We start from the raw sequence: 23,645 nt of genomic DNA on the forward strand, positions 1-23,645 counted from the left end.
GTACTTAGCTTCCAAGAGGAAGAAGAAAGAAGCTGCCAGGCCAATTAAGAGGCACTGTGTCACTTCCATCATAGTCTATTGATCAAAGCAGTCTCAGGGTCCACCCAGATTTGGGGGAGGGGGAAAAGGATAGATTCCACATAGTGATGGGAAAGTGGCAAGATGACACTGCAGAAGAATATGTGAGATGGGACATATTTTTGCAGTCATCTTTGGAGAACACAGTTTATTACAGGTGGGTGCAAAGGTTCATTTTGAAGTCTGTGTGTATATTCCTTTTCTACTGCTTTTGTGACAAATCATCACAATGTCACCAGCTCAAAATAACACAAATTTATTCTTTTACAGTTACAGGGATCAGAAGTCTAAAATCAAGGTGTTGGTAGGACTGCGTTCCTTCTAAAGACTCTAAGAGAGAATCTATTTCCTCTGTTTCTTCAGCTTCCACAAGCTACCTGCATTCCTTGGCTCATAGCCCCAACCTCGTATCATTCTCAAGTCTTGCTTTATTGTCATGTATCTTACTACGAATCTGATCTCCTGCCTCCCTTATATGAGAACGTTTATGACTACACTAAATAATGTCCTCATCTCAAGATCCTTAACTTAAATCTTCGAAAATAACAATTAAGGTAACATTCAGAGGTTCTAAAGGTAGGACATGAACATTTTTGGAGGGGGGCGGTCACTATTTAGCCTACCAAGGTAGGTTATAATATTTTCCCATAAAAATAATACTTTATATTTACATTGTAGTCTTTCTGGAGACCCAGTGAAACCTAGGCAATCTTAGGTCTTGAGTATTCTTTCCCTGAATTCATTTGTTCCTCCTCTTGAATCACCCACTCCCAGAATTATCTTACTCTAGTGTGAACATTTCATTAGGATTCTGGCTTGTAAGAAAGCCTCATTTTGCAGTTCTGGACAAATCTGACAGCCAAAATTCGAAACCCTTAAGCTAGAGATTCAGGTGAAATGCTTCATATGATGATTAGATCCCAGGCCAGACTACAAAGTACATTTAACCCATAAACCACGTTATATACGAGTCCTTACTAATACACTGATAACATTTTTTTGGAATTTTTTTTTCTAATTTTTTTAGAATTACAGCGTGAAGAGTGAGTTGCATGGTTACTCAAAGCAGTGTAATCCTATCCCTTACTTTCCCATTTCTCTTTCTTACTGTCCAACAGGAATGCAGGAAGTGGGAGAGAATGAGTAGAAAGGTGAGAACTGGAGAGAGATCGTCTTAGCTTTTGTAGCCTGAAGCAGAAGCTCTCCCAAGAACTGGAACTAAGAATAGAACTTGGGCCATCATGGAGGGAAGCCTAAGAAAGAGGCACTTTCAGAAGAAGTTCCAGTGGTCAGACAGAATACACTAGAAAGAAATCTTGGTTCTAGACTATGACAGCTCCTATACCCATATTGTCATACGATTATCTTTTGTAACATTTTATGATTATATTTTATTTTATCATCTTTATTTTATGATTATAAATCCAATCTGTGCTGGGTTTATAGTAGTTCCCCCCTTTAACCTACATTTTGTGTTTTGGTATTTCTTCTTTCCCCTTTTTTCTTTTTCCTTGTTTATTCTTGTCAGAGGTTCATCTAACTTACTTCCCTTACTTTGCCTTTTCAAAGAATGCAATTTTCTTCTGCTAATCCTCTCTTTGTTTTCCATTTAACTTATTTCTATCCCCATTTTTGTTATTTCCTTATTTTTTTGTTACTCAGGGTTTTTTCTGTTGTACTTTTAAGAATTTGCTTGATTTGAATGCTCAGGTTCTTTTGAAAATTCCCAAAGTTGTCCTCTTAGCAGAAGTCAGCACCCCAGGTCTCCACACACACAGTGGGTCAGGCAGCCTTCAGGCTTCAGTGGACTTCTCACATTTCTTGACCATTTTTTTTTCATTATATTTTGTTATTATTAGCACCTGGAAAGCTATTGCTTCTTTCGAGATGATTTTAAGAGAAGTCAGCAGTCTGAACTAATCCACCAGTTTGACAAGAACTAAAAACTAAAAGCTATTTCTGATGTTTACACTTTGGCTCAGAATGTAGCATTCTTCCCAAGAAGTTTTTCTCTCATAAATTTAATCATCCATTTAATCAGGTGATATTTTACAGGCCTACACAGATGGCTGAGTTGTTTACTCTATTTTCTAAGGAAAAGAACACAATTTAAAAACTTACCTTTAAAAAAAAATAAAAATAAAAACTTACCTTTATATAATGAGGCCCTGAGTATTTTTGCCCAAATTCCATGTTTTCAGTGCAGTGCATGGAGGATGTGGATAGACTAACATATTTCCTGAACTCTTACAATTCTAAATGCAAACCCTGTCCAAAAAATACGTAATAGTGATCTACTTTCTTGGGTGACATTATCTCACTGTAAGGAGCTCCCAGCATGAGCTGTGGTAATTACTGAAACTACTATTAGGTTTACCAGAGACAGGATTATAAACATTTCTTTTTCCCAATTAAGAACACTGGCCTACAAAATATACACATCAAAGGACAAAAAGGTTTTAACTAAGGTAGAGCATTTCTGTTCTCAACGGTGGAATTCATCACATATAACCAAATAAAGACCAAAATATAAAATGTGACTCAAAAATAAGTCATAGTAAAAAAAGTCATACTTTTTTTTAACTATATAAATCGGTTGAATTCTACTTTACATTTGAAGAAAATTCGACATAATTTTTAAAAAATCTATCTAATTCATGTGTTTATTTGGTATTCCCAATAGCTCTGAAGTTAGAAAATAAAGTTATAACATAATGTAATACAGAAACTAAAAAGTTAAATAAGTTGCCTAATCTGACACAGCTGAAACTTTTAGGTCTGAGACTACAGCTCACATCATATTATTATTATTTTTCTTAGGACTTTGGCTTTTTCTATTATGCTGCCAAATAAGATAGGCAAAGAAAAGTGAAAGTTGGCTGCTGCTGCTGCTGCTAAGTCACTTCAGTCGTGTCCAACTCTGTGTGACCCCATAGACGGCAGCCCACCAGGCTCCCCTGTCCCTGGGATTCTCCAGGCAAGAACACTGGAGTGGGTTGCCATTTCCTTCTACAATGCATGAAAGTGAAAAGGGAAAGTGAAGTCGCTCAATCGTGTCCGACTCGTAGCAACCCCATGGACTACACAGCCTACCAGGCTCCTCCGTCCATGGGATTTTCTAGGCAAGAGTACTGGAGTAGGGCGCCTACATGTCTTTAAATAAAAGGACACCAAGGATAGCAAATCCGTATAAAGAATGAGATCTTACTCCCAAGGCTAATGAAACTGTATGGTGTAGAATATATATAAACAGAGGATTGGACTTCATCATATTTAAGTTTTCTATCATTTCTAAGATTATATGATTGAGATCCTTTAAACTTACCTAAATATTTTGGATAAAAATATTCCTAGAAAAAAAAAGAAAAAATATACCTTAACAAAGCTAAATTTCACTATAAAGTTAACATTTAATTTTAAAACATGTTTTTATAGTAAAGATGCAATAAGTTACATATAACTGTCATTTTCACATTACAATATAACATTTTTTCTATCGTAAAAGGTACACCAGAAGTATATGGCTAATAGCATTAAGCCAATAAAATGCTTTTAGGCTTAAAGCAATACTGATCAATTAAATCATGCTTCAAAGACTTCTAAACTGAAAACAGGTTCTATTGAAGATGTTAAATGTGACTACATATGCCCCCTTTTTGTAAATCCTTTAATTTTTCCATGATGATTAGATATCCATTTGATATATTTGACATCATGTTGATTACACACACACCAGATTAATTGCTGAATAACAGCATAATTTGAATTGAAGTGGACATTTATCTTTTAGCATCTTATGTACACGTAATACCTTACTTATAAACTGGTGATGTACCAAGAAATTTTTCTGTAAATCAGTAATTTGGACTAAGGAATGCACTTACCAAAAGGAGAAAAATGTTAACAATGAATTTCTGATGGAAAGGTCCCCAGGCTGGTTCACGAAAGCCTTCTTAAGCCATAAAATATCTAACATGCAGCATTAACAGTATAAGAACTCCTCATGAGAAACCAATGTTTCTACACAAAAACAACCTCAAGTACAGAGCATAACTTTCATCCAGGATACAATTAAAGTCCTTATTCCTTCCTCCTCTCACATATAAACCTACACAACACTTATCTACTAGTTTCTAAGAATGAGATCCAACCACTAAGCAATTCAGACATTGATACTGTCCTCTATAGTAGCGATACCCAATCTTTTTGGCGCCAGCGACCAGTTTCATGGAAGACAATTTTTCTTCCAGACCAAGGGAATGGGGATGGTTTCAGGATGATTCAAATGTATTACGTTTATTGTGCATTTTATTTCCGTTATTATTACTTCAGTTCTACCTCAGATCATCAGGCATTAGATCCCAGAGGTTGGGGAACCCCTGTTCTACAGAAAAAAGCCAGGACATAGGTAACGATGAATGGGTTCAACACGAGATAATGTAATGGGGAAAGGACTACATTAGGGACAATGGGGGGATAAGCAAAAAGGTGGTGACTGGGAGTGTGGACTAGGGTATGAGGGATGTAGACAGGGAGTGTTTGGGAACGGAAAGAAAGTCAGAAACAATAACAAATGCTTTTTCTTTCATTTCTCCCATTTCTTCCTCACTCTCACTATCATCTCTTTTTCTTCTATCAGTAACACCATTATCAGAATGAGTGGAGGAGAGGAAGCATATAAATGAGTTTCTTTTCTCCACTCTTTCCCTCCCCTCCATGCGTCTTCTGTCTCATTGCCCATTTGCTACTCAGAGGCTAAACTATGAGAACATATTTAGTGTTAGAAATACATGGTTAAGGACTGACGGGTGATAAAATAAAATGAAATCTTGGGCATGCAGGCTTGTCTTAAAATGTTCCGGCAAAACAAAACAAAAATTAGAGTGAGTGGGGTACAGAATAGGCAGGACAAGAATAGCAGATGGTTGATAATCACTGAAAAGGGAAAAAGCCACTACTTTGGGATATAGTTTCAATTTCCGTAACAAAAAGAAACATTTATGTATATGTGTGTGGTGTGTGTATTTGCTTCCTACACAATAAGAGTACACTGTTCCCTTGTGTGAAATAATATTTTTGCCTTGTCAATTGCTTTTCCACAAAAGACAGCAAAACTAAGAGAAACATTTGGTTTCAATCTTGGAGAGTGTTAAAAATGGGTACCTTGGGAAAAATTCCCTTTGAACCTATTAGAGTATGTGGAGGTAAGAGGATTAAAGGGCAATCCCAGAAAACACAAGTTGTTACTGTCCTGGACAAGTTCTCTCACTATAGACAAATGGTTCCTGCTTGTTACTGCTTATCTAGTCTCATGGTCCCAGGAGCTAAGTCAGAAGTAAAGGAAGTATTTGAAGATACATATGCAGATACTTTTGCCTCCCTCGTTTCCTTTTGGATATACAGTTCATTCCAGGAAAAAAAGTCTAGAGTAACCCCAAGGGTCATCAAATTTTAATTCTCAAGGTCACCCTCATCCTAATTCTTAGAGGCACTATTTATATTCTTGCTACCCACAGAACAAGTTAGAGAAAGGCTTCTCTAGGAGAATTAAGGGGCTAAAGATTAGCTCTAAGGGTCTCTTATTTCTGTAAGATATTTAGGGATCTTTACAGTTTTCTAGACTAACTTGGAAAAATGTATGCACTAAAGATATAAATTCTACCCCTGGGATTATTGATGATTTAAAGTGGGCTCAGGAAACTTCCCAAGAGTTTATGGAATAAATTAAAAGTATTCTTAGGAAACACAGTATTGAAATGAATTCTTCAGTAAGCATTCACTGAATACCTATTATGCACCAAGCTCTGAATTAGAGGTCCTGTTTTCTAAAGCTTAGTTAAAAATGCCAATGGAGAGATTAATGAAGCATAGTGATAATGATGTAGTCACACACACACACACACCTGAGGGGAAGATGCCTTCCCCTCACCCAACAGTACGAAATACTGGTTGGGAGAAAGTAGTTACAAACCATGAAATTCATTCTATTTGTGATAATTAGGTATAATTGAGTTATAGTTTGGTCAGAGCATACTGCTTTTGGCAAATAATATCTCCCTAACAAGCCCACCCTTGAAGGTACTTCCTCCTGAAATGCTTCAGTGGGAAAATGCAGAAGGTGATACTGTTGTCATTGTTTGGCTGCTAAGCTGTGTTCAACTCTTTGGGAGCCCATGGACTGCAGCCCACCAGCCTCCTCTGTCCACGTGATTTTCCAGGCAAGATTACTGGAGTGGTTGCCATTTTCTTCTCCAGGGGATCTTCCCGACCCAGGGATCAAACCCGCATCTCCTGTGTCTCCTGCACTGGTATGTGGATTGAACCCACAGAAGGTGATATACACAATCATTAACTTTAAAAAGGAACACAAGGGAACAGAGACTAAAGCTGGAAATGTTCTGTCTGTAACTATATGTCTAGGTATGCTAACTGACCGCTTTTCATGAGTTCTTACCGTTTCCGGGTTATTCTCAAAGACTTCCCTGGCTTCTTCTTTATTGCACAGTTCTTCAATGCATTCTCTTTCAAGATTGCCCTTTTTTGTTTCTTCAAGCAATGTATTTGCACGGCGTCTCCTAACCAGGACTTGTGAAGCATGTTGCCTTGACAAAACTGAAGGAAAAAAATATGTTTACATGAACAAATCTTTTATTTCTCCACCTAAAATATTTTTTAAACATGAGAATTTAAATCATTTTTTGGCTGTAAATTGCATGACATTCAAAGTAGGGTTACACTGAGGGGGAAAATGCAGATACATATATATGCCCCTTGGTTAACAACCCAAAGAGCAGTTTGGTGTGTAGCTATAGCACTTGTCTAATGATTTACACAAATTGTTCAAGTTTATGCTTGAGGCCAGATATAACTAACGAAAATTCAATGTTTACCTCATTATGACTGCTGAAAAAAGTACCATGCTGAAATGATTGTCACAAGTCACATAGCCACAGCCTCTTTAAAGTTAGAGTAACAAACTTTGTCAGTTTTAATGGAAAACTTGTGTGATCTCTGAGAAATGTAGGAGTACAGTCCAATCAGCTATTTGAAAGATACTTGATAGGCTAAAATACCTGGTTATCTACATAAACAAGAAAATAAAAACCCAAGGCAAAAGGAAGACCGTATGCAAAGCACAAAATACAGAAGGCAAAGAGAAAAAAAATGGTAACTTTGAGTATATAAAAAATTTTAAGCAGTCGACAAACAATGATAAAAATAACAAAGTTCAACATCAAGCAACAGACTGACATCTAGAATTTATAAACAACTTTTACAAATTAAATAAAAAATAATACAATATGGCAACCAATACAGGTATGTGTGCAGTGTATGTGTGCTCAGTCATTTAGTAGTGTCCAACTCTTTGCAACCTTTTGGACTGTAGCCCGCCAGGCTCCTCTGTCCATGGGATTCTCCAGGCAAGAATACTGGAGTGGGTTGCCATTTCCTCCCCCAGGGGATCTTCCCAACCCAGGGATTGAACCCGCCATCTCCTGTGTCTCCTGCAATGTAGGCTGAAACTAAAGAAGCCAGGTGTGCAAGGTTAAAAACAAAATAAAAACTGTAAATAAAATATAAACAAAACAATATGCAAACATCACTACAGAGAAAAGTTAAAGTAGCCGATAAACATGTGAAAAGATGTTCAACACAAATTTTTTAAAGCAATCAGACTTTTGCCTAATAGATTTGCAAAAATGTAAAAGAAGGAAGATACTACTGCACTGAAGGTCTCCAAGGTATATTATTAAATTGAAAAGTGCAAATTATAGATGCCTCATCTATAGCATAATCCTATATATACCAGCCATACTTGTAGATGTGTAAATATCAGGTGGACAAATACAGAGAAAAGAGTTTGGAAAGACACTCAAGCTATCATCTGCAGTTATATTTGAAGAAAAGAATGGAAAATATAGTTTGGGCTTTATCATTTTAGTATATGAATAGAATATTATTTCTTAATGAAAAAATTTTAAATCACATATAAGATCTACAAACAAACTTTTTAATCCTGATTTTTAACCACAAATGGTTACTTCACTAGAAAGATAAGCAAATAACATAAATAGCTAGATTACTTTTTCTCTTATTTCTCTCATAACCCAGTATATAATAAGGAATAAATAATCAAAAGTTGACAATAGAAAGAAGAAAAAGAACAGCAAAAGGACTAATTAATCAACACTTACTATAATTATGAGTTGGATAGTTGAACACCTTTCAAGAGTGATTTATGTTTATTTATTTTAGTTTTATACGGGTTTCCTCACTTACAAAACAGAAGTTTAAATGTGATGATTAACTAACAAAAGCGTTTGAGTTATATTGAATATTTTTACAATATCTCTCACCATTTTTACTGCTGCTCGAGATCAAGATAAATTAAGGCTGTGTGCATCTAAAAGATGCTATTCTGTGAGCATGCCAGCCTCCAAGTGCATTGCTAACTGATAAATGGCAGCCCAACCAACAATGAAAGGGTGTGAGATTAAAATTAGCTCACTTTATTTGAAATAGTTTTAAGCATGCTACCTTATAATAAATATAGCAAAAACTTGGCCCTTCTGAAAAGAAGAAAGCTTTAGTCATTCAATCATATCTGACTTTTTGTGGCCCCATGGACTATAGCCCACCAGGTTCCTCTGTCCATGGGGATTCTCCAGGCAAGAATACTGGAGTGGGTTGCTATTTCCTTCTCCAGGGGATCTTCCCAACCCAGAGATCAAACCCAGGTCTCCTGCACTGCAGACAGATTCTTTACCATCTGAGCCACCAGGGAAGCCTTTCTGAATGTCAAATAAAATATGTCAGCCTTTCTGAGGAAAACAATAACACTTTGTATTAAAGATGAATATACTGATGTAATAACAAAATAATCAAGGTCAGATGCAATTGGAAAACAAACCATAAACATCACTCCTTAGCATTTCTTCCTTACAGAATATCAAACTTTAGAACTCAGAGGTTAATATTGATATTTAAGAATATCTCTTTCCCTATAAGAGCCTTATTGCATGACACAGTCCATGTGTAGTAACACATATTATACTTATCTTTGGGGAAGTTCTCAATTGTCAGAGAGAACAAAAGTGGTAGTTTTAAAAAATGCTCACATAAAGTTATAAAGCCAGAAGAAAATACAGTAAACTCCATTACTACAGAGATGATGAAAATCCAGAGCATACAAGATATTTGCTCTAAGTTATTAAGCTTATAAACAAAAAAAGTACAACTTAGATCACAGGCACCCCAATGCTCAGACCTGCAACCATCCACTACTATTTGCTACTGCTTCTCAGAAAAGAGGGAAAAGTTTCATTATCTCTGATAATGAGAGGAATATTAAAAATGAAAATTGTTATATCTCTGCCCTAAAGGATAACAAAGCTAATAATTAAAAAAATGATTTTGTCTAAATAAATTTTGTCTGAATTTGAAAGTTTGTTTTAGTTTACCTAGGTTCAACCCAGTAATACTTTCAACTGGGATGGTGTACAACAACTTTCAAAGTGCATATTAGTGATTTCATTTGATCCTACATAAATAACAAAATATGCTACAGGATAGAATTATCATTTCCATTTTCTTATTGAAGAAACTGGAGCTGAAAGAAGTTACATATATTTTTCAAGATCATAGAGCTACAAAGTGGTGCTTTTTAAAAATTTTTTAAGAATTATTTTTAAAATTTATTTTTAATTGGAGGATAATTACTTTACAATATTGTGTTGGTTAACACCATACATCAACATGCATCAGCCTTAAGTACACATATATCCCTTCTCTCTTGAACCTCCATCTTGAATCACCCTCCCACACCAAGCCACCCCTCTAGGTTGTCACAGAGCCCCAGTTTGAGTTCCCTGAATCATAAAGCAAATTCCCACTGACTATTTTACATGTGGTGGTGCATAGGTTTCCATGCTCCTCTTTCCATCTGTCATTCCCTCGCCTTCCCCCACCATGTCCATAAGTCCATTCTCTCTGTCTGCATCTCCACTGCTGCTCTGCAAATAGCTTCATCAATACCATCTCTCTAGAGTCCATACATACGCACTAATATATGATATCTGCTTTTCTCTCTCTGGCTTACCTCAGTCTGCATAGTAGGCTCTAGGTTTAGCCATCTCATCAGAATGGACTCAAATGTGTTCCTTTTTATGGCTAGTAACATTCCATTGTATATATGTACCACAGTTTCTTTATCCACTCATCTGTTGATGTACATGGGGACAAGAATTTAAATATATCTATCCTCCAGTGCTCTTTCTTCTATGTATTCTACCACTTAAATGCCCACAATGGACTGGATTAAAAAAAATAAATTATGTGGTTGTGTAATGGACATATTTGGTATCTTAAATAAGACATGTATTGTCGGTTATAAAATCAACCCACTCATCTAACAGAATGTGTTTTCAAAGGAATCTACCATTCCTTGTCAAAAAGATATAAATGTGACCTCACAGATCCAAACTAAAACTACAGAACTGTAGGATGAGACAAATATATATTCTGAAGTGTTCATATCACTGGCTCAAAGTCTATCTGCCCCCAAATATCTATCCTGCTGGCATGCAGGAGTGTCTAAAAAGTTTCATAATATTCTTAATCATAAGATTCTTAATCTTTATGATTCTTAATCATAATATTAAGTATGGCGCCATAAGCACATAAATGCTTTTTTTGTATTATCTCCTATTAACCCTATCTCACTGTTAAACATACAATAAACTAAAACTCAGAGACGTGGAGTTTAATCTTACCAAATTCACATAACTGAGAACAAAGTTCATCAAGCCTGGCTCCAAGACCCATCCTCTTTTTGCATCAGCACATTGTCTCTAATCCTTTGTTTCACTTCTTTTAGATTAAGAAGTTTTTCAAGAAAATCCTTGTGAAAAGCCAGCTAACATGCTTGAAAAGTGTTACATTCAAATTTAAATTTTTAGGTTACGTTTAGTTATGAGTAGTCCGAGATTAGAAACATGACTGAATCTGCTTGATTTTTTACCTTATCTGAGTCATCCCTTCTTCACAGTAACAACCACAGAAGCTGAACAATTATGTCAATCACAAAACCACTGACTCCCTCAATGTTTTCTGTGGGAGCAAAAATTTTTTTCAGCATAAATTTGATTAACAACAAAAATTAATTTATTGTTGTTGGTACATACTTCATTTAACACCTGTCATAAGGATAGTGGAGTTAGCATTGTCTCTGTGGTGGTGGTGGTTTAGTTTCTAAGCCATGTCCAGTTCTTTGAGACCCCATGGATCATAGCCCACTAGGCTCCTCTGTCCATGTGATAAGAATATTGGAGTGGGTTGCCATTTCCTCCTCCATGGGATCTTCCCCATCCAGGGATCACACCCACAGAACTACATCTCCTGCAGGGCAGGCGAATTCTTTCACAGCTGAGCCATCACGGAAGCTCAGCATTGCCTCTTCTCACAGGAAAATTCCCTCACTGTTCAATTCAACTTGACCTCCATCAAGAGTTAAAGAAAAACGTTAAAAGCCCCTTTCCCACTTAGGTGTCCAAGCCTGCTATCTTCTGTTTAGAGGGGTCAGAACTGCAGTTTGTCCAAAACCAATCAGTCAGATGTAGGTGAGGTGGCAGATGGAGGAGACCCAAACTTTAGGCTGGTTCATCCTCTGAATCTCTTTCATTCTGCTCTCTTACCTTTGCAGAGATAGTTCTCACATTCCTCCCTCCTAAAACTCATATTTTAAAATTCTGCTTTCTGTCTCTTCTTTTAGCCCCTCTTGGCATCCCAAGAATGAAAAACTGTCCCTAAAAGAACGGATCTGAGAAGGCAATCTTAGGCTAGCGTTTGGTTTGGCAGAGTGTTTGAATCTTTGTTTCTTCTTCAGCGTGGGACAGGGTCAAGGAAATGGCATCCAGTATACAAACAGAACAATTAGATAACACATTGAGGTGTAATTGTGCCTCCCATCTCTCAACTGCTTGAAATGGCATGTTTTGCTTACACATAGACTGGGAAAAATAGAATTGCTATTTTTGATTGATATAGGAAGTTGCTATTTTCCAAATGATATAGAAAAACCATTAGCTAATAATGATGGGAAATTTTATTTTACAAATTTTATTTTAAATAATCACATGTTTGAGGGAGAAAGGATACATGTGTATGTATGGCTGAGTCCCTTCGCTGTTCATTTGAAACTCCCACAACGTTGTTAATCTGCTATACGCCAATACAAAAGAAAAAGTTTAAAGAGTAAAAAAATTAATCATCACATATTAAGTGTAAAAATCTTTGATTTTTATTATAAAGATTTATACAATAGAATATTTACAATTGAGGAGGGGTATTAAAACTATGAAGGTTGCAAGGACTAAGAAAAGACCAAAGATAGATTTTTAATTAGGCATTCATCAGACTACATAATTATTACAACTTTCAGAAAAGCTTGTGTTGACCTTAAGAAAGAAATGTTATGTCTGTACATATGTTATACGTCCATTCTTTCAAAGTAAAGTTTATTTTTTTTTAAGAGAGCTAACATACGAGCTAATACACTTCTCTAGATTTCACATTTGTTTCTTATTGAGGTCCAACTATCATATCTGTACACCACTACCAGAAAAACCATAGCCTTGACTACACTGCTGAGCAACCAATTCTTCTCATATTGTTATATTAAGAATTGGAAAAACATTTTAAAAAGTATTCTGTAAAGGTGAACCATGCCTCTGTCTTTCAAGAGGACTAAGCAATGAAAAGGCTGACAAGAAACATTTTAAGAGAGTCAAATCCTGTAAGAGGTAGGTCTGTAAGTAAATGAAAGTCGCTCAGTGGTGTCCGACTCTTCGCGACCTCATGGACTATACAGTCCATGGATTCTCCAGGCCAGAATACTGGAGTGGGTAGCCTTTCCCATCTCCAAGGGATATTCCCAACCCAGAGATCAAACCCAGGCCTCTCACATTGCAGGCGGATTCTTTACCAGCTGAGCCACAAGAGAAGCCCAAGAATGACTGGAGAGGGTAGCCTATCCCTTCTCCAGTGGATCTTCCCGACCGGGAATCAAACCGGGGTCTCCTGCATTGCAGGCGGATTCTTTATCAACCGAGCTATATGGGAAACCCTAAGAGGTAGGTCTGGATAAGGTTTAAATCTGGGAAAGAAGAAGAGGAGACAACCTGTGAATTATATAGTATGCATATAAAGGTGAGTTTTATAACTTTTGGATTAGGAGAAATAAGGGTTGGCATTTATTCAGAAGTAGGAAAGCAGTGGCATTTTAAAAAATGTGATCATTGACCCCCCTTCTAGAGCAGATCAAATGAGTAGGGAAACAATGCTTGAACTGTTTAGTCACAATGGAAGTGAAATGAACTTCTCCTTACTTGAAGATTTAATTATAACTAATTCACAGCCCCTAGTCTAGGAAAAAAGAGTAAATCGAACACTCTGCCAATTATCCCCAAGATTAAACCTTTGCTTTAGCCCTAGACAAAGACAGTATACATTTTAGTTACTCCTTCCAAAACTACAAATACTTCTACCCAAAAAACAGAACAGGCAGCTTGTGACCTTGAAATAAACTATACTGTCCATTTCTGCTATTTCATGTGTTTGCTCTCAGTAAGTGATAAATTAATGTATTTTTGAAGGAACTCAGAATTCAGAGTTTGGCAAGGTCTAAAGAGGAAATTTCCATAGCCCTCTCTTTTCTTCTCTAAACAACTATACTGTAAATTGGCTATACTTTCTGAGGCTACAAACAAGAGGTCTCTTTTTAGGATATGCAGCAAGATATTCATGTAGTCAGCTTGCTTTGTCTTTTTTTACCTCCTACACATTAGGGCACCAAAACACCATCTCATTTGATGTCATTTAACAAGAGGTTACAGCCCAGTAAATGTTTTGTTTTTGTTCTATTTGACCTATTTTGTTAGGGTGGCGTCAATTAATATTATTAGTTCAGTGGCCTGTGTCTGTATTTATGTTTGGAAAAGCAAAAGGCAACAATAAGACAGCTGGCCTAATTCTGCAATACCCCTCTTCCTGCACCATCTCCCGGATCTCCCCAATAAGCAATAAGTATGAAGCATGCTTAGAGGCTTAGGAAGACTCTAGATCTCAAAGGCTTCCATTTTGACTCCTGTGCTGTGCGTAGTCGCTCAGTCGTGTTGACATTTTGCAACCCCATGGACTGTAGCCCACCAGGCTCCTCTGTCCAAGGGATTCTCCAGGCAAGAATACTGGAGTGGGTTGCCATGCCCTCCTCCAAGGGTCTACCCAACTCAGGGATCAAACCCAGGTCTCCCACATTGCAGGCAAATTCTTTACCCTCTGAGCCACCAGGAGTCCCACCAGAGAGACTCTTAGGATATTACTATTTTTTAAGTGCTGATTATTCCAAATAAGATTATTTGGAATGTTGGTAAAGCATTGACTAGATATATATAATTCAATATAATTTCTGCCAACCTTTCAGAACTCCCTGCGGACTTTATAAAAGGCTGTAAGACACAGTCTAAATTACAGTGGAGTAAAATGATAACTTAGGAAAGGAGAAAAAGTGATTGGGATAAGAAGTCAAGGAAAAGAAGGCAAATAAAGCAGTAATAAGGAAAGATGCATTTAACGTATACTGTGTGGGATCAAGTAGTGCAACTAGAAAGAGTTATTTCAAAGAGTAATATGCTCTTTACCTTGACAATTACCCTCGACCAATTCCCACAAAGGCTTAAATAGAAGTCTGTCCAGTTACCTAGGACTCATATAAGTTTCCCAAAAGCAATGTCCCTTTAGAAAAATAGACCTTAACAATTTACCACAGAGGTTGTATATTGCTTATTTAACTTATATGCAGAGTACATCATGAGAAATGCTAGAAATCCAGAAAATCTGGATGAAGCACAAGCTGGAATCAAGATTGCTGGGAGAAATATCAATAACCTCAGATATGCAGATGACACCACCCTTGTGGCAGAAAGTGAAGAACTAAATAGCCTCTTGATGAAAGTGAAAGAAGAGAGTGAAAAAGTTGGCTTAATACCCAACATTCAGAAAGCTAAGATCATGGCAGCCGGTTCCACCACTTCATGGCAAAAAGATGGGGAAACAATGGAAACAGTGACAGATTTTATTTTGGGGGGCTCAAAAATCACTGCAGATGGCAACTGCAGCCATGAAATTAAAAGACGCTTGCTCCTTGGAAGGAAAGTTATGACCAACCTAGACAGCATATTAAAAAGCAGAGACCTTACTTTGCCAACAAAGGTCTGTCTAGTCAAAGCTATGGTTTTTTCAGTAGGCATGTTTGGATGTGAGAGAAAGCTGAGCACCAAAGAACTGATGCTTTTGAACTGTGATGTTGGAGAAGACTCTTGACAGTCCCTTAGACTGCAAGGAGATCTAGCCAGTCCATCCTAAAGGAAAACAGTCCTGAATATTCATTGGAAGGACTGATGTTGAAGCTGAAACTCCAATAGTTTGGCATTGGAAAAGACCCTGATGCTGGGAAAGATTGACAGTGGGAGAAAAAGGAGACGACAGAGGATGAGATGGTTGGATGGTATCACTGACTCAATGGACATGAATTTAAGCAAGCTTTCGGAGTTGGTGATGGACAGGGAAGCCTGGCATGCTACAGTCCGTGGGGTCACAGAGTTGGACACAACTGAGAGACTGAACTGAACTGAACTGAACAACCACAGGAGGACTCTAAACCAGCTACCTAGTCAATGTAATCAACTTAGGACTGTCTTCAAAAATTATGGAATAACAGCTAAAAATCACTAGATCATTGCATAAAATTAGTAGCATGAAAGAGAAGAGCTAGAGGAACATATAAACCCCAAAGGAAATAAGAGGTAACTGAAGACATAGTACATAACTTCCAAAAATCTATAAATAATATCCTAAATATATTGAGAAAATCTGGCATCCATAAAATGAAAGTATGTCATGATAAAGAAGTAGAGAAATAAAATATGATATAGAAATAAAAAAGTTAAAGGATGAACTAAAAAATAGTATGGACTACTCCTCACACCTCAAAAAGTCAGCCTTGTTTATAGCTATTGCTTTGACAAACATTTTAAAAGAAATTAAAATCCAATGTTGGCAAAGATGAAAGGAATTAGGTATTCTTAAAATCTACTTTTGAAATCAGTTTTCCAAAGGATATCTATTATTAAGTAATTGTGGTTTTGCATTATTGAACTTTGCCATTTGATATTGGAATAAATTCTGCAATCAATGTGGTTATGTTATACATCATTTTAATGTGCATTTCTTGCTTTATACTTTTTGATAATGAATTATTATGTGTTGTTTATTTTATATGTATTTTAGATTATGGAAATGATGTTAGACAAAAAGCAATATCGAGCCATTTTCTTATTCGAGTTCAAAATGGGCCACAAAGCAGCAGAGCCATTCGCAACATCAACAATACAATTGGCCCAGGAACTGCTAATGAACATACAGTGCAGTGAAGTTCTACAAAGGAGACCGGAGCCTTGAAGATGAGGAGCACAATGGATGGCCATTGGATGTTGACAATAACCTGTTGAAAGCCATCACTGAAGCTGTTCCTCTTACAATTACATGAGAAGTTGCCAAAGAACTCAGTGTCAACCATTATATGGTCATTTGGCATTTGTAGCAAACTGGAAAGGTGAAAAAACTCGATAAGTGGCTTCCTCCTGAGCTGAAATCAAATAAAAAAAAAAATCATTTTGAAGTGTCTTATACTACCCAACAACAACAAACCATTTCTCAATCAGACTGTGACCTGTGACGTAAAGTGGATTTTATACAACAACCAGGGACGACCAGCTCAATGGCTGGACCAAAAAAAACGCGCCAAAACACTTCCCAAAGCCAAACTTGCACCCCCGAAAAAGGTCACGATCACTCTTTGGTGGTCTGCTGCCGGTCCGATCCACTACAGTTTTCTGAATCCCTGTGAAACCATTACATCAGAGAAGTATGCTCAGCAAATTGATGAGATGTACCAAAAACTGAAATGCCTGAAGCCTGCACGGGTCAACAGAAAGGGCCAATTCTTCTCAGTGACAACACCCACCACACATCTCACAACCAATGCTTCAGAAGTTGAACGAATTGGGCTACGAGGCTTTACCTCATCTGCCATATTCACCTGACCTCTCACCAACTGACTACCACTTCTTTGAGCATCTCAACAATGTTTTATAGGAAAAATGCTTCCACAACCAGAAGGACACAGAAATTGCTTTCCAAGAGTTCGTCAAATCCTGAAGCACGGATTTTTATGCTACAGGAATAAACAAACTTTTTTCTCATTGGCAAAAATGTGATTGTAATTGCTCCTATTTTGATTAATAAAGATGTGCTTGAGCCTAGTTACAATGATTTAAAATTCAGGGTCTGAAATGCAATTACTTTTGCACCAACCTAAATAATAACAATATGTGTGTAAAACCTTTTAATAGACACACTCTTAAACTAATATATATAGGACGGATAAACAACAAGGTCCTACTATACAGCACAGGGAACTATATTCAATATCCTATAATAAACCAAAATGAAAAAGAATATTGTAAATGTATATATAGCCCAATCACTTTGCTATACACCAGAAATCCAACACACCACTGTAAATCAACTATACTCCAATACAATTTAAAAAAAAAAGAGTAATTGGGGGCCACCTTGGAGGCTGTCTACCACAGGCCAAACTGACTTTTCCCTTTGGGTGTTTTCTGTACTTTGTTATCATGATTCTGTTTTTCCCCTGGGTAGATATTTTTAGAAGTTTTCATTACATTAGAGAGTAAGATTTTCCACCAGTAAAAAAAAAAAAAGGTGCCCTATTCAGATATTCAGCTAACAATTCCATTTCTAAGACATTAAACTGAGGAAATGAACATGGACATATGTAAAGAAATATATATGAATATGTTCATCACAATACTGTTGATATAAGCAAAACACTGGAAGTAATATAAATGTCCAAAAATATGATTTTGCTTAAATATATTATGATGAACATTTATAAAGGAAAATTAGAAATCTGTTTTAAAGTGACATAGATTTTAATTTATTGATATAAAAACAATCATCGTTCTTGGGTGAAATAACATGTTACAAATACTATTAAGGGCAAAATTCCATTCTTTCACTTACATATTTTAATTTCTAAGACTGTACATATACATTCTTAAAAGGGATTAGAAAAATATAAAGCAAAATGTTACTTTGGCTTCTTGCTAGTGAACCTATAGATGTATTTTTTAAAGCACATTATATTAAGCATGGTTTAAAAATGTAAAGAGATAGTAGGATATAGCTAGTAGTTTACGTTGGGGAAAGATGTCCAATAGGGACAGAAGGTCAAAATGGAATCCCAGGAATCTCTAACATTTAAAGAAAAGCAGAAATCATCAAAACAACAGAAACACAAATAGTAACATGTATGCAGAGGGAGAAAGAAAATTTGAAGATAATGCTTCTAGACATAAAAGGAGGTCAATTTCAAAAGAATAAGTTTCAACAGTGTCAAAATGTATACAGTTGGCTTAACAATAGGATCACCATTAACATTCTCTGTCCCCAATACCCATGGGATGGTGAGAAGAGAGGAGACCTCCAGAACGAACTGTTTCTTCAAAAAGATCAAGTGAGAATAGGAAGTGAAAGAGTGGCTAATAACTTTAATAGAGGCGGAGAGGAAATATAATGTTTTCCTCAAGTTGGGAAAGTACATCACGGAATAGCTGTGAAACTCATGAGAAAATGCCAAGTAGGCTATTTTGAAAGATGGAAAATATCATATAATTGCAGGAAGTTACAGTTTTACCACTTCTATGGAGATTTAAAAGCTAATGTTCTTGAATGTGTCCTTTTAAAGTCCATTCCAAAAAATGGACCAGAGGACTAACAAAAATTAGGCTAATAGACTAGAACCAGTAAGAGCCGATCCCTATTGCTTCACTCCATTGTAGAAAGGTTCAGAACCTATGTGGGTAAATCACCCTTATTCCACTTGTCCCTCCAGCCTGGAGAATCCAATTTCTGCATCTGGACTGCTGCTGCTGCTAAGTCGCGTCAGTCATGTCCGACTCTGTGTGACCCCATAGACGGCAGCCCACCAGGCTCCCCCGTCCCTGGGATTCTCCAGGCAAGAACACTGGAGTGGGTTGCCATTTCCTTCTCCAGTGCATGAAAGTGAAAAGTGAAAATGAAGTCGCTCAGTCCTGTCGGACTCTTCACGACCCCATGGAATGCAGCCTACCAGGCTCCTCCGTTCATGGGATTTTCCAGGCAAGAGTGCTGGAGTGGGTCGCCAGTGCCTGGACAATGCAGTATAAATAAACCTCTTAAAGGAAGAAGTTATTGCCTATACTAGACTTGATAATACTCTATTTGTCACATTTATAAAACCAAAACTGCAACTTTAAAACATTAAAGCAACTTTTGTAGTTTTAACTTGAACCTTTGAAACCCTAGTTCCTAAAGGTTCTGTTACTGCACATCTAATTATTTTTCACTGGAGATTTTCCTTACAGTGGAGTTCTCCCTCCGTGGGGCTCAGCTTCTTTCCTCCCTTCTCTGACATCTTCTCCCCTTCTCGTTCCCTGGCCACTGTCTACTGTCACCCTGGCAAATTTCTGTTCACTTCTTATACAGAATCATTTATCTGTATTCTCTGCTATGGCCTTACAGACCGGAATGATTCAAATTCTAAGTGAAGAATTACCTGAGGGTCTTGTTAAAATGTGTATTCTGAGTCAACAGGTCTAAAGTGGTGCTAGAGATACTTCATTTCTTTTTTTTTTTTTCTTAAACAAATTTTTTTTTAATATGAGCTATCTTAATGTCTTCATTCAATCTGGTAAAATATGGCTTCTGTTCTATGTTTTGCTTTTGGCAACGAGGTGTGTGGGTCCTTAGCTGCCCAACCAGGGACTGAACCAGCACCCCCTGCATTGGAAGGTGAAGTCTTAACCACTGGACTGCCAGGTAAGTCCCTTCATTTCTAATAAACTCCCCAGTAATTGGGCCTCCTTTGTGGTTCAGATGGTAAAACGTCTGCCTGCAACGCGGGAGACCCGGGTTTGATCCCTAGGTCGGGAAGATCCCCTGGAGCAGGAAATGGCAACCCACTCCAGTACTCTTGCCTGGAAAATTTCATGGACTGAGGAGCCTGGTAGGCTACCGTCCATGGGGGTCGCAAAGAGTCGGACACGACTGAGCGACTTCACTTTTCAATGCTGCTTCTGGTCACTGGACGACATTTGAATAGTAAAGCTATAGACCATGTTTTGGGGACTTCACAGTCTAAGTCTAAAGCCATTTTCAAGGCAATTTCTAAAATAATAACAATTCTCACCATAGGAACAATTTTAATACTAACTGTTACAATATTTTTTTCAGGCTGCCAATTTAACAGCCAACTTAACATCATTATACTAAGTTCCCAGGTAGTTTGTTAGTAGGAATAGTTAATTATGCTCTCTCTCTATGACAAATTCTACTCAGATAGTTAAAACAACTTCACACTGTGTAATATACATTATGAAAAGTGTAAATGGGCACTAAGTATTTGTCCTTCTCTTAGAGGAAGAAACATGAATCTTAATCTTGGAGGAAAAATGTTGGTAACAGGGAAAATGCCGACCGAACATTCCATGTGCTTTCTTGGGCTGGGTGCTATTTACACTATAAGCAGATGTGAGTTTTGTCACTTCCATGCTTGCAGTCAAGAACAAGCAGGCCTCTTCCACTGCTTTCTTTTCTTTCAGGGACACTGGGAGCCATGTGTTCCAGATGGTACAACTAAAGATGTAAGAGATTTACACAAACCACACGGGACTTCACATGACTGAAAAATTAACTCTTATTTTGCTGAGTTACTGAGATTTGGTGATTTGAGTATTAATTTGAAATGTGTGGATTAAAGTGTTATCACTCCATAGCATATTTTTTAATTGGTTCTCTCGTGGAGTTACCATGGAGTTCAGGTTCAGTTCCCTGAACTCGTGCCTGGACTTCTGTCCTATGAACCTATGAGATAATACATCGTATTGCTTTAAGATGCTAAGTTTACGGTTATTTGTTACACAACAATAGAAAGCTAATACAAAGCGGTGTATATGATTTTGAATCAGGCTGAATGTACTCAGCTCAGTTCAGTGGCTCAGTCGTGTCCAACTCTTTGCAACCCCATGGACTGCAGTATGCCAGGCTTCCTTGTCCACCACCAACTCCCGGAGCTTGCTCTAACTCATGTCCATCGAGTCGGTGATGCCATCCAATCATCTCATCCTCTGTCATCCCCTTCTCCTCCTGCCCTCAATCTTTCCCAGCATCAGGGTCTTTTCCAATGAGTCAGTTCTTCGCATCAGGGAGCCAAAGTATTGGTGTTTCAACTTCAGCATCAGTCCTTCCAATGAATATTCAGGGTTGATTTCCTTTAGGATTGACTGGTTAGATCTCCTTGCAGCCCAAGGAACTCAAGAGTGTCTTCTCCAACACCACAGTTCAAAAGCATCAATTCTTTGGTGCTCAGCTTTCTTTATAGTCCAACTCTCACATCCGTATGTGACTAATGGAAAAACCATAGCTTTGACTAGATGAACCTTTGCTGGCAAAGTAATGTCTCTGATTTTTAATATGCTGTCTGGTTGGATTGCTAATTTTGTTCCATGTGCGAGCTAGAGCCACCAGCTTCAGTTCTAACAGCTGGCTAGGCTGGCTAATGCCATCTCAGACAAAACCTTGGCACACACTGAACAACACTGAAAAGCCAGATGTTCCCTGACATAATATAAAAGAATTTACAAAGGATAGGAGATTGATATTCTGCCTGAACTGTTCATGTAATTCTTTTTTTTCCATTTATTTTTATTAGTTGGAGGCTAATTACTTTACAATATTGTAGTGGGTTTTGTCATACATTGACATGAATCAGCCATGGATTTACATGTATTCCCCATCCCGATCCCCCCTCCCACCTCCCTCTCTACCCGATCCCTCTGGGTCTTCCCAGTGCACCAGGCCCGAGCACTTGTCTCATGCATCCAACCTGGGCTGGTGGTCTGTTTCACCCTAGATAATATACATGTTTCGATGCTGTTCTCTCGAAACATCCCACCCTCACCTTCTCCCACAGAGTCCAAAAGTCTGTTCTGTACATCTGTGTTTCTTTTTCTGTTTTGCATATAGGGTTATCATTACCATCTTTCTAAATTCCATATATATGTGTTAGTATGCTGTAATGTTCTTTATCTTTCTGGCTTACTTCACTCTGTATAATGGGCTCCAGTTTCATCCATCTCATTAGAACTGATTCAAATGAATTCTTTTTAATGGCTGAGTAATATTCCATGGTGTATATGTACCACAGCTTCCTTATCCATTCGTCTGCTGATGGGCATCTAGGTTGCTTCCATGTCCTGGCTATTATAAACAGTGCTGCGATGAACATTGGGGTGCACGTGTCTCTTTCAGATCTGGTTCCCTCGGTGTGTATGCCCTCATGTGATTCTTACCTATTCACTGCCTCCCCACTTCCTAATAAAGGGAAAAAAAAAGAATATATTTTCATGATTATCATAGATTATTGAGGAAATCATCAGAATTTTTAAAAAGCTGTATTGGCTGTTCTCCCTAGATGGAAATCCTGCTGGGAGGGGCTGCAACAAAAACTGGGCTCCCAGATTTCAAGGGCCATGGGAGGAAGCTGGGTGGTTGAGCTTAGACATTAGCCTATACTGACCTGAATCAGTCAGTAGTCAAATCTTGGAGAAAGGATTAACAGGCAAGGGCCTCCCAAGATCGAAATGGAAAGACAACCCACAAAATTATTCATTGAGGTTTTCACCCCAAAATTCTCTGGGTTAGCAAATAACACAATGAAATCACCACCTCACCTTAATTAGTAATGTTGAATCTGGATAGATCCAGAACCTCTTGAATGAAGGAGAAGAGAGATGCCTTTGAGGAAGCATCTATCAACTTTTTTCCTAATTTTCTCCAAAGCAAAATAAATGCACTGGGTAACTGCACTAAGGAAAGAGACTCCCAAAACTTTAGTCATTATTAGATACCTAAGATCTAAGATCAAAACACCTAGGGTATAAAGTATCTGTTTAGAACTGAGGTTTATGAGCCTCAGCTGATAAAGGGAATTCTTTCCTGAAACTATAGGTCCAATAAGACTCAGTCTTCAAACTGCGATTCCTTCCCCAGATCGAGAGAACATGAAACTGTTTTCAGCAGCAGTCTGGTCACATTGGAATATTCCTGCTCAAGTGAGAAACAAGTTGTTATATACCTGGGTGTCTATCATTAAGATGGCAGAATAGGTTTTGATGGACCTCTTATATTTAAGGCACATTCATTCCAATTTTAGATGTTCTACTCTGAGCTTTTAACCATGAGTCTAAAAGCTGCCAAATGGAGGTGGGAACCAAAGCAAGAGAATGCTCTCCAGCTAGTCCAAAGTTCACGTCAAGCAGTCTGTCTTGTAGCCTGGCCAATGACTCATCAGATCCAACTGGAGTCAAATGGTCCACCGGACGGCA

At 37.6% G+C, this 23,645-nt stretch overlaps 1 protein-coding gene across 1 annotated transcript in view; it reads right to left on the minus strand.

Annotated features, from left to right (window-relative positions):
* PROS1 (protein S) overlaps positions 1 to 23,645 on the minus strand; it is a 68,760-nt gene that overhangs the window by 36,878 nt on the left and 8,237 nt on the right. The window contains exons 2-3 of the mRNA XM_043892911.1: positions 6,533 to 6,690; positions 3,404 to 3,428 (exon numbers count right to left, since the gene is read on the minus strand). Coding sequence (XP_043748846.1) covers positions 3,404 to 3,428; positions 6,533 to 6,690 — 183 coding nt within the window. The remainder of the gene's footprint in view (positions 1 to 3,403; positions 3,429 to 6,532; positions 6,691 to 23,645) is intronic.

The sequence above is a fragment of the Cervus elaphus genome, chromosome 31 (genome assembly GCF_910594005.1).
Source record: "Cervus elaphus chromosome 31, mCerEla1.1, whole genome shotgun sequence".
Taxonomy (NCBI): domain Eukaryota; kingdom Metazoa; phylum Chordata; class Mammalia; order Artiodactyla; family Cervidae; genus Cervus; species Cervus elaphus.